General features: G+C 40.7%; 1 protein-coding gene across 1 annotated transcript; it reads left to right on the top strand.

Moving 5' to 3' along the window:
• Positions 1–190: 190 nt before the first annotated feature.
• Positions 191–18,012, top strand: ift81 (intraflagellar transport 81 homolog). The gene is made up of 18 exons (XM_003448595.5): positions 191–806; positions 952–1,055; positions 1,715–1,895; positions 2,392–2,481; positions 4,186–4,251; positions 4,551–4,661; positions 6,051–6,135; positions 6,626–6,789; positions 6,867–6,962; positions 7,802–7,948; positions 12,460–12,609; positions 13,604–13,732; positions 15,215–15,304; positions 15,965–16,051; positions 16,184–16,255; positions 16,447–16,532; positions 16,745–16,790; positions 17,312–18,012. Exons 1-18 carry the CDS (start codon positions 663–665, stop codon positions 17,492–17,494), a joined length of 2,031 nt encoding a protein of 676 aa, XP_003448643.1. The 5' UTR covers positions 191–662; the 3' UTR covers positions 17,495–18,012.
• Positions 18,013–18,278: the final 266 nt, after the last annotated feature.

Raw genomic sequence — 18,278 nt, 5'->3', positions numbered from 1 at the left:
TTTTCAAATTTAAGGACTGTCTAAACATTGTGTTGCAGTTACGGTTCTTCTGTCCGTACCACACTTCCTATTCTCACGGGAATTAAATTTAAAACTTGATTTTCACTACATATTCAAGAAAATTGCGTTTTTATTCACTTTAGCTTGGGGAATTGAACTTATTTGATATGTTCACCTCAGGCAAAGGGTTTACATATGGCATTGCGCTCATATATTTCGATCGCGAATGACATTAGACTGAGGTTTTCTTCATTTACTCCTCTGACCAGTGATTGTAGAATACTTTTATTCCGCCAGTGTTTTGTCCGTTGAACCAAAACTATATTTTTGGTTAGCTGAACACAACTCTTGAACGGACCGTAAGAGCGACTTCCGGTTAGCAACCAATCAGCGACGCCGTCTGAATGGTTTCCACAGTAACCGTTGCCTTTCCTTCTGCTAATTAACTAGCTGCTTAAAACTTCTGTAAGACGATTTACAATTGTTGTTATAATTTCTGAATAGTGATTTCCTAGCGCAACCAGCAAGATTTTTAATAATTATTTTACGGGTTTGCGAGCTAAGCTAACTTAGTCGACGACAGAAAGCGTAGTTACGTTAGCGTTAGCTGGCTAATCAAGTAAAGAAGAGCCACTGAGTGCATCAAATCCCAATTTTCCAAGATGAGCGAACAGTTGAAATTCATCGTCGAACAGCTGAACAGGGAGCCATTCAAGAAGAACTTCAATCTAATCACGTTTGACTCGCTTGAACCGATGCAGCTGTTGCAGATTTTAAACGACGTTCTGGCTGAAATCGACCCAAAGGTGAACGCATATTTTTATCAGATACTTTTACCAACACTAGACGCTAAAGTTAATTACACTGTTTTTAAGGTTGAACACCGAGTGATTATGTGTGGTGTTCATAGAAATAACGTGGGACGCCGCTTACTGATGTTTATCATTATAGCAAGCCATAGACATCCGTGAAGAAATGCCTGAACAGACTGTGAAGAGAATATGTGCTTTGCTGGGGATGCTGAAATACAAACCTCCTGGCAACATTTCTGATGTGTAAGTATCTGCAGACACTTTCAGCTAAATTTCCCCTTATCTAATTCTGATGTTTATAATGTTGACGAATTGTCTTTGTACGATCTTTCTTGTTTCACTCAAAGTGTTCTGTTAGTTTGTTTTTTTAATTCAACATCTATAACATAAAACAGTTTCAGGGTAACTCTGGGAGACGCGCACCCTCTTGACTTTGTAGATTAGGCTCCAAATTTTACTTATTGTTAAAGCTTGTATAGTGAGGGCTGGATCAGGTGAGCCTGAACCATCGTGGTGTACTGAGCAATCCTTTCATCTCTTTCCACTCTTCAATTGCTTGCTCACAGAGGACTGTGGGGCTGTTCTGCTTTTCTCTTTAATATCGTAGGGTTGTTAGCTTATGGTACAAAACACCATAAAATGATGGCTGCTGTGAACTAGCACTGTATAAATCAAATTAAATTAAATTGACAAAATTAAACTCGACATGTGCATCATTCATAGAGCTCTCATTTTTTCACCTTTTCCTTAGTTTTCACTGTTTACAGTGAATTCACATAAATAAAGTACCTTAAATCTTGTAATCATCTCACTACCAGTGAAACGCAGCAGTGGATCTTCCGTGTTTTAGCATTCACCTTCTGCAGTTTGAATCAGCTCTCCTCCTTCATCCCTCCCTGCAGAAGCAGCTTCAGACAGGGTCTGGTGACTGGCAGCAAACCTGTGATTCACCCAATCCTCCACTGGCTGCTGCAGAGAGTCCCTGAGCTGAAGAAGAGGGCTTACTTGGCTCGTTTTCTTGTTAAGCTCGAGGTGCCTGCAGATTTTCTGCAGGACGATATCATCAATGACACTTATCACCAGGTTTGTCACCATACTCCTTCAGTGGGAGACTGCGGCACCCACGGTGCGGGACGGAGAGATTTCGCAGGTCTTTCCTCCCCACTGCTGTCAGACTCCACAACAAAGACTTTAACTGATCAAACACACACATGTGCAATAACACTAAGTGCAATAATCTTCCTGGCATCGTTGTATTTTTTACTCAGTTGTATATAGCATTTGTATTCTATTTCTATCTTATTGTATATTTTATTCTATTTTATTCTACTGTATATAGTATTTTATTTTATTCTATTCTGTACAGTTGTGTACTGTATTTATTCTTATTTTATTTTATTCAAATTTTTGCTTCATAACTTTTGCACTGTCCACTTCCTGCTGTGACAAAACAAATTTCCCACATGTGGGACTAATAAAGGTTATCTTATCTTATCTTATCTTATATTAAAGATACATACCACTCCTGCATTACTGGAACTGCTATTTTAATAAAAAGGTAAATTATGTGTGTTGACAGTATGAAGAGCTGGTGGAAGGATTTAAGACTTATCATAAGGAGTGTGAGCAGCTGAGGACTTCGGGCTTCTCCACAGCAGAAATAAGAAGGGTAACAAATACAGTGATGTGAAAAAGTGTTTGCTCCCTTCCTGATTTTTTTATTTATTTATTTTTTGTATGTTCGTCACACTTAAATGTTTCAGATCATCAAACAAATTTAAATATTCAGACAAAGATAACACACGTAAACGCAAAATGCAGTTTCTAAATGAAGGTGTTTATTATTAAGGGGAAAAAAATCCAAACCTGGATGGCCCTGTGTGAAAAAGTGATTCCCCCTAAGCCTAATAACTGGTTGGGCCACCCTTGGCAGCAACAACTGCAATCAAGTGTTTGCGATAACTGGCAATGAGTCTGCAGCTCTATGGAGGAATTTTGGCCCACTCCTCTTTGCAGAATTGTTGTAACTCAGTGAAACTGGAGGGTTTTTGACCATGAACTTCCTTTTCAAGGCATCTCAATCGGGTTCAGGTCAGGTCTTTGACTAAGCCACTTCAAAATTGTTGTGTTTTTTTTCTTAAACCATTCAGAGGTGGACTTGTTGGTGTGATTTGGATTATTGTCCTGCTGCAAATCCAAGGGCACTTCAGCTTGAGGTTACGAACAAATGCCCGTCATTCTCCTTTGAGATGTTTTGGTAGACGGCAGAATTCATAGTTCCATTTACTACTGCAAGTCTTCCAGGTTCTGAGGCAGCAAAACAGCCCAAACCATCACAATACCACCTCCAGGTTTTACTGTTGGTATGATGTACCTTTTATTTTCGTAGTTCTTTTAGAAAATGTGACACGAGCCTTTATTCTTTTTGGTCAGCAATTGTTTTCTCCTTAAACTCTCCCATGCGTGCCATTTTTGCCCAGTCTCTTTCTTATTGTTGAATCATGAACTCTGACCTTAACTGAGACTGTGAAGGCTGTGGTTCTTAAAGTTCTTCTGGGTTCTTTTGTGACCACCTGCATGAGTCATCGATGTGTCCTTGGAGTCCTTTTGGTAGGCCGGTGACTCTTGGGAAGGTTTGTTAGTTCCAGATTTCTTTCATTTGTATCTAATGGTTCTCACTGTGGTTCTCTGGAGTCCCAAAGCATTAGAAATTGTTTTGTAACCTTTTCCAGACTGATAGATGGCAGTGACTTTGTTTCTCAGGTGTTTCTTTAGATCGTGGCATGATGTGTTGTTTTTTAAGATATTTGTGCCTGCTTCAGCCGTCAGACTGGTTCTATTTAAATAATTTCTTCATTCTACAGGTCTGTCAGTAATCAGTCCTGACTGTGTTAAGTGAAACTGAACACAGATTTCCAAAAATGTGGTTTATCAGAGTTAATTCTTGATTTAACATGAGGGGCAATTACTTTTCCACACAGGACCAGGTAAGTCTGAAAAACTTTTCTCCCTTAATCAATGAAATCATCGTTAAAAAACTGCATTTTCTATTTACTCTGGTTATCTTTGTCTAATGTTAAAATGTGTTTGACCTGAAACATGTAAGTGTGGAAAATATGCAAAACACTAGAAAATCAGGAAGGATGCAAACACTTTTTCACACTGTAGTCACGCTTTACTCTTTACTACACTTTACTACACTTTACTGCTTCTAACTACACTGCTTGTTAGAAGTTACTGATTATAATCTTTCGTCAGTATGAAACTCACATATTGATTTTCATTTATATTTGTTGTGTAATAAATAATACAGAACTTTTTCATAAGCTTAACTGACATTCATGACATTAATTGATCTTTTCTGCAATAACAGGACATTAGTGCCATGGAGGAAGAGAAAGACCAGCTCATCAAACGTGTGGAGAGGCTGAAGAAGAGGGTAAGGCAGACTGCTCTGGGAGGCTGCGGTACTCCTGCAATGCTTGGAAGGCTTTAGAATTGACTGTGGAATGAAAACATGACCTCAAACATATATTATCAGCTCCTCTAATAAACCTGACAGGGATGTGACAGGCTCCAAGGCTGCTTAACAAGGCTAGAAGTAATGAGGTGCTGAATTTCTAGGTCTTACTTACAGGCCCTGTTAAAAGGTGAAACCTGACTCTCAGAGAGTCGCAGTTATTTTTGCTGACCCTCCGATGACTGCCGCAGCACTGAATGGTGTTTTCTTTCCACTAGGTGGAGTCGGTGTCTAACCATCAGCGGATGCTGGAGCAGGCCAGGCAGCTGCGGGTGGAGAAGGAGAGGGAGGAGGCGCTGACTCACCAGAAGCAAGAGCAAAAGAATCAGGTAAATACTTGGGATTACTTGTGTCATTTATCAGCGCTTTTGTTCATGACAGTATATTTTAGCAAGTCATGACAGTCAAGTTAAACAAGTTTGTGGTTATGCGCACTGCCTTTTCTCACTGTCTTTTGCTTCTCCTTTCTTGCTGGATGGAGTTAAAAAAAAAAAAAAAACTGTCTGGCAAAATCTGGGTTTGGATTTAATGTGGAGTTTTCTGCTCACAGAGTTTTTATTGTTTGTTTTAGTTTTTTGTTTTCATTTCAGTTTAGTTTTGGCTGATACATCACAAGAAAGAAACTGAACTGAAATCTGTGTAGGAATTCTGTAAGAACAACAATGATCGTAGAAATATAATTTCTTGGGAAAAAGCTTTTGGAAACCTTATCTTGGGCCATTTTGGGCAACCTTTGTAAGCACCTTTTGATCACTTTTGGCTGTTGATTCTATAATAATTATCTGTCTGTGACTATTTTTGTTAGTGTTTAGTGAGCGTTGTCACACAGAATCAGCCCACCAAAGAGTCCAGGCTGGCTTTGAACACTGTAAAGGAGGGCATAAATTTTGTGTGTGTTTGTAAGTTTTACAGCTTTTCCTGCTGATGTAGCCCTCACCCATGACCATTCATACTACACCAATGTCATTAACTAATAGAGAAACAACGACAAAACAGAACAAGGATATTTTCTGTACATTAACAAATAATTATAATTACAGGATATTCTGGGCAATGAGCTACCAGAACTTTTACTGTAATTTTATATAATTATTTCTTAAATTTAAGCCTTTTTTTAGTTGAGGTGACAGATTTCTGTCTTCTATACACTGACAAAACAGAGTTTCACTGGTCCCTCCCACACAGTGAGCTGTATGCAACAAATGATATAAAATGAGTGTTATGTCTATAGTTTAATGCTTTAAAATAACTGCCCAAATAGGTGCTCAGAGGATTTGCAGTGTGACTGCCAGGTGGCAAAACTAGATTCTAGAAGGACTTACTTAACTGAGTAAGTTTTCTATTTTCAGTTTGGTTTTGTTTAGTTTTTATTGTTTAAATAATTTCAGATTTAATTTAGTGTTTGTATTGCAGTACATGTGGCATTTGTCAGAGTTTAGCATTTAACATAAGACGTTCACAACAGCACAAAAATACGATACAGCATTGCAAACAGTTGGCACACAGTCTCATCGCCATCAAACACATCCACGACTGCTGCCTCAGGCTGACTAACACATGTTAAAGTCTTGTTTTTATTTTCACGTTCATTGTTTCTAGATATTTTATAGACTGAAAACTGGCACATCAATGCAGAAAACAGGAAGATGATTTCGTATGAAAATAGTGCTCTGATTTCCTGACAGTGCCTGTATCTGTGACTGTTTTTGTGTGTTCAGCTGTTTCAGGCTGAGCAGAGGCGGCTGAGATCAGAGCAGCAGTTGAAGGATTTGCGGCAAGCTGCAGCAGATGCCAATCCAGAGAGTGAGTAGCCATGTCCCTGCTAGATGCATACAGCTGGATGGGTGGATGCAAGGTCACAACAGAGTGTGATGCGGGTGTCTCTCTGCTAACGGGCTTTCATCTGCTGAGACCCTCTGATTATGCTGATCTTTGAAGTGCTCTAATAGAGCTTATCTGATGTTGAAATTGTCGCCTTTTGTTCTCAACTGCTGTTGGCGTCTTTAGCCAAATGAGAGATTTACACATTTGCAGTTTCTAAAACGACTGCAGTGCAGACTGAGATAGACCTGCACAATTAAAGTCAATAATCAGAAGCGCTACAAATTTTTTAGGATCGCTAAATGGGGCTGCTGATGTTTAGTATACATTTAGTAAGCGCTTGTCTTTCTACAATAACATTTTGGCAGAATACTTTGTTTTACCATATAGTCTTGTTTTTAGGCACTGAATGCCTGAAAGAGGTTTGAAATAGCTTAAAGAAAAGATTGGTCTCTTTGTCCCCTTCATTCAGGCTTAATGAAGCGACTCGAAGAGGAGATCAAGATCAACTCCTACATGGTCTCTGAGAAGCTTCCCAAGGAGCTGGAGGGCATGAGGCGTACCGTGCAGTTCCTGCAGAAGGTGGCATCAGAGCCTGCGATGGGCCAGGCTGACCTCCAGGAGCTGGAGGACAAGGTCTGGAGGACCAGGGTGTGATATTATGCTTGTGTTCCTTCAAGATTCTAAATGTCTTTTAATTTACTCTTTCACAGATTAAAGAAGCAGATTCTCGGATAAACCAGCTGATTGAGAAGAGGATGATGAGATATGACCCCATGGATGACAAACTCTCCCTTTACAGACAACAGGTGCTGACTGTGTTCATTCTTTCAGTCGTATTCATTGTCCTGTCTAGTTTTGACTCTTTAATCAGCTACATTTTTTCCCACAGGTTAAAAGGAACCTTAATGTAATTCATGTTAAGAACACTTTTACTTCTGAGATCATAATATGAAGTTGTAGCCAAGCAATAACCAAACAAGTTTTGATACAGTTATGCCAAACATCATATTTAATTACTTTAAAATGAGGCTCGGGGGGAGCAATGTCTCATTTTGTTAATTGCCTCTTCCGCTCACATCTATGGTAAGAGACACAAGGAGAGGAATCCAGGATGTGCAATTTGTGCTATGATAAAGGGGGCATGTCTGCACAAGTACTTACTTACTGCACACACCATACAAATTGAAATTTTCGATGTTTATGGAACAGAGACCTTTCAGAATCCACAAAAGGGACTCATAGAATTATATTCATAACAGAGTTGGAGGAAAGATAGATTGCTGAGCAAATGGAGCTTACATAAGTGTGTGTAGAACATGCAAAGAGACCAAAGGACAGGTCTGAATGCAAAACGTCTTACTGTGACCCTGTGTTTATTTCAGAAAATTCAAATTCTTAAGGTTTTTCACTCTAAAGATGTATATTGTGCAATCATTCATCCCTTTGTCCATCTGTTCTTAGGATAAGAGGAAGAGACAGAAAGATATTTTTCATTTGAAAGGTCAACGACTGAACACTAGCGATCTTTATTCTGTTCTCAGTGTGTGTCATAGGAAAAATGTTGTATTTTTTTCAGCTCTTTCATTTTCTCATATTTTCCATGGATTTATCGTGTTTGTTTATGTCTATAACCTGACCCTTGTAGGCCTCCATCATCGCTCGAAGGAAGGAGTCAAAGGCAGAGGAGCTTCAGGAAGCAAGGGAGGAGCTGGCTGCGGCAGAGAGGGAGCTGAGGCAGAGGACAAACCAGACACAAGGCTCAGATGGGGAAGAGGTCATTCGTGGTGATGAGGTACACTGCCGGTTCACACACTCACAAATCATTGCAATATTTGCTGAGGATTCTTTTGTGTGTGTGTACGTGTGTGTTTTTTGTTTTGTTTTTTTGGCTCCACAAAAAAGGAGTTTTTAGAAACAGGACACTGTCTGTGTGTTCGAGGTAACCGCTATCATCTCCAGCTTTATCAAAGAAAGTGCTAGAAGATTTGCAATCCACAGAAAACACAAGAGGCTATTTTTGTTCTTATCCAAACACAGACAGGCTCACTGTCTAATGTTACTTATCCCTTTTCCCTACTCTCCCCCACATTCCCATGCACAGTCATAAATAGAACACAAAAGAGAGAATGTCCAGAACAAGGATTGTACTGGACAAACTTCCTGAAAGTTGGCCTTTTTCTTAATCTTTAGTGTAATCAGTCTCCTAATTCAAGTCAGCTGGACAAAAAAAACCTTGAGCAGTCTTTGGGTATAGAGACTTTGCTCTCTATTTATATCCCATGACAAGATGTACTCCTTGTCCTTTCAGACACATGGTATGGTTTACTCTGAGCTGTCATGCTGATCAGTAGAAGTGAACTTAACATAGAATAAACTTAAACAAAATCTGGCGCTTGAATCAAAAAAGACTTGAGTAATCACTTCTCAGCTGGCCAGTAGACCAAATTTAAAGTTACAGAGGTGACAGGGACTGCTCTGAAAGTGCAGAGAGATGCTAATGAATGAGAGCTGCACTGGGACCATCAGAGCTCAATTTTCTAGAATTAGTTTCCATGGTTTCCTAAAGCTGACACCAGCACAGCATAGCAATATTGCTGGGCCCAAAGTTGGATCCCTAAAAACAAAAACAAAAAACGATTTTGTACACTGTGATTTTCATCCCCAAATTGTTAGCACAACCAGTAAAAGCATGTAGTGATGAGCCCTGAAAGCTGTTGAAATCCAGGCTGTTCCCCCTAAGGCAGCCAGGCCAAAACACCTCTGCACTGACATTGTGTTAGTGGAAAAGAGGCGATACTGTAGCATATGATGGAAACACAACAGACCTCGCAGAGTTTCTGTTTAATGTAAAATGGAAACGCGGCACTTTTGCAAATTCTTTTCCTGGGAGCATACTGTTAGAGAGATGCAGATTCTCAGCTGAGGGAACACATTTTTATATGGCAGCCTTTTGAACCACAGAACAAGCTGCATGCACTGCGTTGGCAAGGGAATGCATGAAGTTGCTGATGTGGAAAATGTGATGAATATGTTTAGCTCTGATTTCTTACACAGCTTTTTTAATCACCTTAAGCATAACTACATTAATAGTAAAATACGTTATTATATTGCATCATTATTTTAAACAAATGTGACAAATGGACGTGTTTGGTTACACAAAAAATAGACACAAACTCTCCACCACTGGAAGAAATATAGTTAGAAACAGTGAAGTATGAGGCACGCTATTATATTTTACATTAGTCATGACAGTGTATTACAATCAATTTGAGACTCTTTAACTGAAATTAGAGAGCTGTTTGTAGAAACAAAGAGGCCCTTGAGACGACACATGAATGAAGTGAATGGAAAATGTTTTGTCAAACGCGGCTTATCAGACTCCTCCTGTAGTTTCGGGCTATCAGCCGCAGTGGAGATGATCACTTTATCAGAGGTATTTTCCATTCTGACCATTACGTGTCATCACATGCCGCCCACCAACTGCAGGGTCTCTCTGAGGGGGGATGACTGCATCTGTTCGTCATTGGTTGGAAAGTAACAAGAAACCATTTTATCCAGCATCCTCGTCACTCTGGTTAAATTTAGTCTTACTTCAGTTGCAAATCTGGCTAACGCTTTTTTTTTTTTAAAACTACAAATAATGTGGATTTATTTTGATTTCCTGCTGTTTGTCCCACGTGCAGTTATTTGGAGCATACACTGCACAGTTGAGGGTTTTGTTAACTGGTCTGCATGTGTGTGGGTGTACTGTCGAATGAGCCGCCGTCCATTTTAACAGCAGTTGTTTTGGGGATACAGTGTCAGGAACACTATGCAGTATAATTCTGCTGTGTTAATTCCTCTTGCAGTCACGTCTGCCCTTGACGTCCGAAAATACACAAAGAATAAATGTGCACACAAACACACGCATTGATCCACATGAAGCACATTCTGTGATTTCTGGGGCTGTTCTTCTGTGTCCGTGTTCATTTATAGCTGCTCTTCATTGTGGAGGAGTTTCAGTGTGTCCCAGCAGACATTTGGGGTGGGGAGTAAGTGAGCATCCACTTAAAGCAGTTATTCTGTCAGATGAAGCTGTTTGCTGCACATAGCTGGCTGTGACTCTCAAAGGATCGGGTGACTCTTTCAGATCATAGCATGGCCTCCAGGCCTCCTCCTGCAGCCGCTGCTGTTCTCTAATCCCTTCCCTCCCCTGGCTCAAGCCATTGTCTTCTCCTGTAGCCTTTCATAGTATCACAGCTGTGCCGGACACCATGCCTCCAAATATAAACTGTGTTTAGGCCTCTTTCATTGCACTTTCCATATGAACTTTACACTTTCTTTGTTACAGCAGGTTTTAATGTGCTTCACAGAACCATCAGTAATATCAAAATGTATGTGTCTTGTTATTTTGAATGACCTGTAATCAATATTTACATTAGATAAATGGGGAGGGTCGCATGAGGAAGTGCAGGTGACGTAAAATCTTTGCCAAATCAAACAGGCAGGTCATCAAGAGCGAGACTTCCATACCGGATCGGTCGGGGCCCCAGGTCAACAACAACCACCTCCAGTACTGTTGGCCACCAGTGTGCCAGTGGAAACTGTGCTACTGTTGGCCGATGACAAAGGCAGAGGAGAGGGGAAGCGTGTTCGGAGGTAGTGAGAGAAGGAAAGGCACGAGTGTGGGGGTGTGAATAGGGACCTTAAATGTAGGGATTATGATTGGTAGAGGGAGAGACCTGGCTGACATGATGGGAAAAAAGGAAGGTGGATGTATTGTGCAGGAGACTACTTACAGGGAAACAAGGTCAGAAGCATTAGAGATGTACTCAAGCTGTTCCACCATAATGTAGATATGAAGAGAAATGAGCAAGGGTGAGCTTGCACGAAGAGTAAGTGAATAGTGTTGTGGAGGTGAAGAGAGTCTCAGATAGGATGATGAGCTTGAAGCTTGAAATTGAAGGGGTGATGATGAATGTTGTTAGTGTGTGTGCCCAACAAATTGAATATTAGGTAGAAGAGGGAAAGGAAGTGGCAGAGAGGGGAGGGAGTGGTGTTTGGAGGAGACTTCAGTGGACATGTAGATAAAGGACAGAGGTGAGGGGGAGCTGTTGGGTTGGGATGGTATTAAGGATAGAAATGCAGAAAGACAAATGGTAAAACTGTGCTGATCACATACTTTAAGAGGTGATGTAAATGAGTGGAGGAGGTGCATGCAGATGGACTATATTCTATGCAGAAGGTACAGTATGAAAGAGTTAGGAGACTGCAAGGTGGGGTCCAGGGAGAATCTGAGTCTGTAGGATCACATCAAGAAGAAGAAGCAAGTGAAGCCAGAGGCAAATATTAAATGGTGGAAGCCGAAGAAGGAAGAATGTTGAGCCAAAGTTCAGGCAGGATTTGAGACAGGCTCTAGAAAGTAGCGAAGAGTTACCAGATGAATTGGTGAGGAAAACTACCAAGAAGATATTTGGTGTGGAAAGATAACAAGGAAATTTGTCTTCTTTCCTGGATGTATGATCTAGAGAGAAGAGGAATGAAAGTCGGTATTAGTAAGACAGAATTGATACATGGCAGGTGGAAAGGTGAAGTAGCAAGTAGAGGTAGTAAAGTTAGTTGAGTTCACATATCTGGGATCTGGGATCACCAGCTCACAAGAGAGGTGAAGGAGAGTGCAGGCAGGGTGGCTGGGGACGAGTATCAGAGGTGACATTTGACATTAGGATAGCAGTGAGAGTGAAAGGGAGGTTTACAAGACGGCAGTGACACCTGCTATGATTTAATGTTAGCAGATGGTGGCACTGGAAAAAAAGACAGGAGGCAGAGCTGTAAGTGCCAGAGTTGATGCTAAAATCTTTGATGGAAGCGAGGGAAGTACTAGAAATGAACACATCAGAGGTACAGTCAGGTTGAGTTGTTTGGAGACAGAGAGGTAAGGCGGGGATGGTTTGGGCATGTGTAGAGGAGGGATGGTGGACATATTGGACAAAGGATATTGAATATAGAGCTGCTGGGTATTTTCATGCAACCTTTGAGTAACACTAAGTGATCTTGTTCACAGCTACAGCTAATTCAGATTCACTAATTAAGCAAACAAGCATGTCTTTGGACTGTGGGAGTAGGCCGGAGTACCTGGAGAGAACCCATGCAGCCACTGGGAGAACACACAAATAACACATACAGTAGAAAGGCACTGACTGGCCTCTTTCCTTTACATTCTGTCTGCCCAAAATATGTTTATCCAGGACTTCCAGGCATGTCCATAATGTGTTCTTTCACATTTGTGACTAATGCCGAATTCTGTTTCATTGTTCTTCTAAGATGAAACGATTAGTGGCGAAACTCCGCAGCAAGGGAACAGTATACAAGAAGAAACGCCAGGAAATCGCTGAGCTGAAAGCAGATTATGGAGTCGTGCAGCGCACAGAGGAGATTCTCAAGCAGAGACATGATGCTGTCCAGCAGAAACTGGTAATTCCTGATTTTGAATTTCACGTGAGAGAAGCAGAACCATTCATTTCTTTACAATAAAGCAGAGGAAGGACTGGGATCCACATCTTTACTTTACTTTCTGAAGACTATTGTGATGCTACAGCACAAACCATAAGGAAAGTCAACAGTAAATCCCACATAGGCTTACCGTGATATACTTAAATAAACAGAGCACAAGGGAAGTCTCATTAAAGAAACCCTTCAGTAATAATTTAATATTAAGCATTTGGACCTGGACCAGAGAAATCTTCCTAACTGCTCCTGCTGTCCTCTCTGAACCGTCATATTCATACAATAACTGCCCCACCTCCTCCCCCTTCGTCATACTGCCAGTCCAAATGTGTTGTTTTCACTTGATCCCCCCATTCACATACTCTCTGCTAGCAGTGAAGTGGTAGAAGCTTCCTAGAAAGGGCTTCACACCTTTGTGTGGTCCCAGCACCTGACTTGTTGATGGGCTCTCTGACGCAGGCTGAGCTACTATTTCTGACGGTTCCATCTGCTGCTCTTCCTCTGTCTGCATCCCACACAAGGATTTGATAAAGCAATGGACGTTTTCCTTCTGATCACATTTCTGGTTGGAAAAATGTCTTGCATATGAGCCCCCCCCCTTTTTTTAAGCATCATACCTCCTAATGCATTATAGAGATCAAATAACAGACACCGTGTTAATGTTAATTTTACGTGGAGCAATATTCAGCCCCAGTTCCATGAAATAAATAAATTGTAAATGAACACAGAATGCAGTGACTTGCAAATCTCATAAACCCACATTTTATTCAAACTGGAGTATTAAAACCTATCAAATGTTGATATGGATTTATGAGATTTTCAAATTGCTGCGTTTTGTATTCATTTGTGTTTTATGCAGAATCCCAACAATTGGGGGAATTTGGGTGGTATGTCTGAAATCAAAGACAATATTCCTAATCATCAAAAAACAATATCTGACTATTTGTGCTGTGTTTTAAAGCAAACCGTGGAGGCTGAGAAGGGTATCTCTGGCTACAGTGATACTCAGGAAGAGCTGGAGAGGGTTTCTGCCATCAAGAGTGAGCTAGATGAGAAGAAGGGCCGCACTCTGGATGACATGTCTGAAATGGTGACTATACTTTTTGTTTTTTTTAACTCTGAAGTGCTATTTGACTTACTGTAGGCTTAGTAGTTACTATAGATACATACTGATTACTGATTATTTAGTCTGTTCTCAGTGAGTTCATACAAAGCCAGGAGTAGAAACAACTGAGTGTTTAATGCAGTCTGCACGCTGAGCTTTTGATTGACATGGGTTACTTGTACACATACAGACCTCATTATTTGAACTTTTAGCCATGGTGGATGCTCATAAGAACATATGAGCATCCACCATTGGAACATTGTATTTATGACAGAAAATAAGGAAAAGCAGAGCAGGTCCAATTTAATGTTCTTCACATCTTCATTCAGACGTAGCCAACACAGTTACAGACAGAACCCCGACAAGCATGCAGTATCCACCATAGGCGTAAAAGGCTTATTGCACATGTGCCAACAAATACTGTTAGCATTGATGATAAAGTGAACTTAAATGACATGATTGTCTCCAGTGTTGTCAGTTAAAGCATAACTTTAACTTTAACTTTAACTGTGTGCGTGTGTGTGTGTGTGTATGTGTGTGTGTGTGTGGGAGAGTATGATATGCCACTGAAAAGAAAAGCACCAGTTATACAGTTTAATTGAATGAAGCCCATTTAGCTGATTCAGTTTTAGGGCCCTCGTATTGTGGATACCGGCTCACTGTAATTTGTAATAGACTTTTTTTTTTCTTCTTTTACCGCCCACATTTTGTTTTCCCACAGCAGGGAAAAGGTGGAATTTATGATCCTGTCCTGAGCTGGACAGTGAACCAGCATGCACACACACACAGTCCATGATTTGAACTATTTATTTAGCCACCATTTATTTATCTGCACTTTCCCTGGAGTTTGGCCTTTAGGGAGTTTATGAAAGTCTAAAATAACTACAGCCAACTGAAATTTCAGCACAAGTTAGCAAATAATAACCTCTGTGTTGATGCTCGGGATATTTAATTAAAGCTGAAAGTGTGATTTTATTGTTATCAGTAATGGGCAGTTACAACAAGAATACTAGTTCATAACTTCCATCATCATCCTTTTGTGTGGAAGCCCAGGACATCAGTTGTGATGTTTTTTAAGAATTCGGTAGCGTGTGTACTTCTGCAGACTGTAAGATTGCTCGTTAATGATGATATCAAATATACCTGGATCCATGCTGAAAGGACGCTGTTACACTGAAATTTAAAAATGGCATTTCAAACCCATAAAACTGAAATCTGGAATGTTTCAATCAATACTTACCTACTTACACACACGCTACAGGCACTTTCTCCAAATGTTGATCTGATTTGCTGGATCTGGTTGACAATGCTGTCTAACTTCATCACAGTCGTATTACCTGCTGTTTACTCTCAAGACTCTGAATGCATACAAGGGTACGTGTGTGTGATTATTGTAGGACTCCTTTTTTGTGTTGTTTTGTTTTTATTCTTAATGCAGTGTGTGCCGTTATCTTGTGTTTTTTGCAGGTGAAGAAGTTAAACTCAATGATAGTGGAGAAGAAGTCTGCGCTAGCACCAATTATTAAAGAACTGAGGTCGCTGAGACAGCAGAGTCAGGTGAGCATCATCTGAATTATTAAACGAGAACTTCAAAGAAACCTCACGGCACATCAAACGGTGTTTGTAAAGACAGTTGGCCTCCTGACCACACTGAAACAAGGACCTTCAGCTCACATGACAAAACAGCATCCCTCTTTAACACCCAGCCTGTCAGGAAAAGGATCCTGGCAAGAATTTTGTACGGATTTTTCACTACGGAGTATAACTTTCAGAAAGAGTGGGTAATTCATGCTCCAAAATATCTTCGGTGGGTCCTAATTCTGTCTCTGCAAACAAGTAGAAGTTCATTTGTATATTATGCTACCATGGACAAGATCCATTAGGAGTAATTTACATAGTCCATAAATAAATGTATGATGGGAAAGCATCCTGCATCCCTGAGCTAGAGCAGAGGATTTAATTTTCCTACATGTGTGCCCAGAATTGCTCTTACATCTCAATGGGTCACGTCTGTTAATGAAGAGCTGCAACAGGAAGACATAAATAGACTCTGTAAGAAGTTAAAGTGCTAAAACTACAGCTGGGATCTTTTGTTGACATTAAACGGTGCTGTGAGCGGGACACGAGTGTTGATAATAGTGCATCTGTCTCAGTTCTGACTGTCTAGTAATGGGTTTGCTTTTCTGTTCCGGTGTGTCCTGCTCGGGTTCTTCATAGGAGTTAGGCCAAGAGTATGAAGAAAAGAAGGCACAGTACGAAAGCTGCGCTGCTGGTTTGGAGAGCAACAGATCAAAACTGGAGCAGGTATAATTATTATAGTGCAAAAATTTCATGTGCACAGCAGTTTTCATGCTTTTTTTTCTCCAGTGTGTTATTACATGTTTGATCTTTAGCATGGTTATATAAGAACCTCCATCTTCTCTTTTTAAATCACAGGAGGTGAAAGCATTGAGAGATGAGATGGCACAGAAGGAAAACCGATACCATTATATCAACACCATGTCAGAGGCAAGTATTTTGAAAAGATACAGTAGTTACTTAAAGCAGGACCAAAGACTGTGCACTCTTATCGCTGTTTTCAAGCCAAATTAGAAACAGGAGTGCATACAATGCTGCAGCATTTTGTAAGCCACCTGCCCCCACAAGCACCCACTGGGACAAACTGTAAACTCGGATCTCTGCCTCTCTGTCCTCGGCAGATCCTTGAGATGCAAATACAGAGGGCAGCTGAGGAGATGAAGGCCTACGTGTCCCCTGATCCGCAAGAGAAGAAGAAAGCCATCAGGTGAGCCTGCTGAGCCAGGCCAGCCAGCTGCTTGCGAGATGAATGGCCTTTTTTACTTCAGCAGGCTCTCATTACATTAAAGCTAGTTAATCTACTGCCACTGTTTCCTTGCTGTTGTGATGACACACCTTTATTTTTAATACGTGGGGTGAAATCAGCTTGAGAAATGGCTGTCCCACGCATGTTGCTAATCTTTCTCTTGTTCACTGTAGGGAAGTGTACATGAAGAATATTTCCGAACAGGAGTTACTTGGCAAGGTGAGAAAAGTGTGCTGAGCGAGTGCTGACCCAGCAGATGCTAGGATGGGTCAATACTTGAACATATTCCTTTATTCTGTCAAGAACATGATCTGAGGACACACAGGTTAGCCAAGGAGGTTTCACAGAGTTTGGTTTGGAAGTAAAGTAATGGATACACCTGAACATTCACATCAAGACACAAAACAAAAAGTAAATTCTATGTATTACCTTAGAAAAGTGCGAGCAAATTCCTTATAGAATTCTCTAGAAATGCCATAAATATACATCTAGTTTGCTGAGTTGAGGTTATATTAAGATATATAGTATCTAATCTGAATTCTATTTTCAAATAAATGCCAGTTGTTTTTATCTCAGGTCTTCAGAGGACAGTAGAATATCATAACGAGACAGATTTAACATACCTTTGTTTGCACCAGGTTGGCACAAATGTGATCATGTTGGGGTTCATTTAATTTTGAGCAAACGGAGCCTGCGCTGGGTACTTTTCACCAATATCTCTTTTCACGTGTGGTCTGCAGAAGTTGCGAGAGGAACAGAAGATGGTGCGGGAGAGCCACAGTGCCAACATGGAGCAGGTGAAGATGTGGCGTGACCTAGAGCAGCTGATGGAGTGCAAGAGGCAGTGCTTTATAAGGGCAAAGAACCGGGAGTCTATCGGTCAGATCATCCAGGAGGGAGGGGAGGACAGGCTGGTGCTGTGAGGAGTCATCTAGGAATGATGGGCTGTGATCCCACTGAGTTCTCATAACAGAGTTTCTGTCATCGTTCTGTCACGGGCTTAATTTTCCTCATCTCTCTGTTCTCTTTATACTCAGCTGTTGTTTCACTTGGAACTTTAGAACCAAACCACTAACCTAAAGAGGTGGCATGGTTTAAGATGCTTTTGAATCGCCAACTTAAAGAACACGTGCAGCGGCACAGGGGTTTTCACTTTCTCTGGCCCACAGGAGACTCCTTTCAATCAGAGTGTCCAAAGATAACAGCATACAAAGTGGTGCTCTTGGGATGTGGCCACAGTCAACTATTATTGGCACTGCCAATGGCACTGCCAACCATGACCTTGAGCATGGGTTGAGATTCCAGTTTTGGAATTCACTGGGAGCCCCCACTGCATTGAAACAGTCAAAATATTCTGCTTGTGGAATACTGTAATGGATCCGTATTTCAAGATAGTTGTTAATATTTTCTGTGTATTTCTATTAAATATATTTAATAATGATTTTGACTCATGTTTTCATTGTGACAGAAAGAAAAGTATGAATGTAAATTAGGAAAGTTATGTAGACTGTTGGAGTTTAAAAGAGCAATTGGTCTGTCCAGCTTCATTGCCTTCATTTGTTCTGTTTTGTTTTTTCACCATGAATCAATTTTGCATCATATCTGAAGGCAAAAACTTGTATTATTTGGATGCTTAAGATTAATATCTTTTTTAGCAGGTAACACGACACACTGCCCGCTCACTTTTGAGTGTGACACTCATTCCCA

Source organism: Oreochromis niloticus, linkage group LG12 (assembly GCF_001858045.2).
Source record: "Oreochromis niloticus isolate F11D_XX linkage group LG12, O_niloticus_UMD_NMBU, whole genome shotgun sequence".
NCBI classification, from domain to species: domain Eukaryota; kingdom Metazoa; phylum Chordata; class Actinopteri; order Cichliformes; family Cichlidae; genus Oreochromis; species Oreochromis niloticus.
This window is presented reverse-complemented; position numbering and strand designations above follow the sequence as displayed.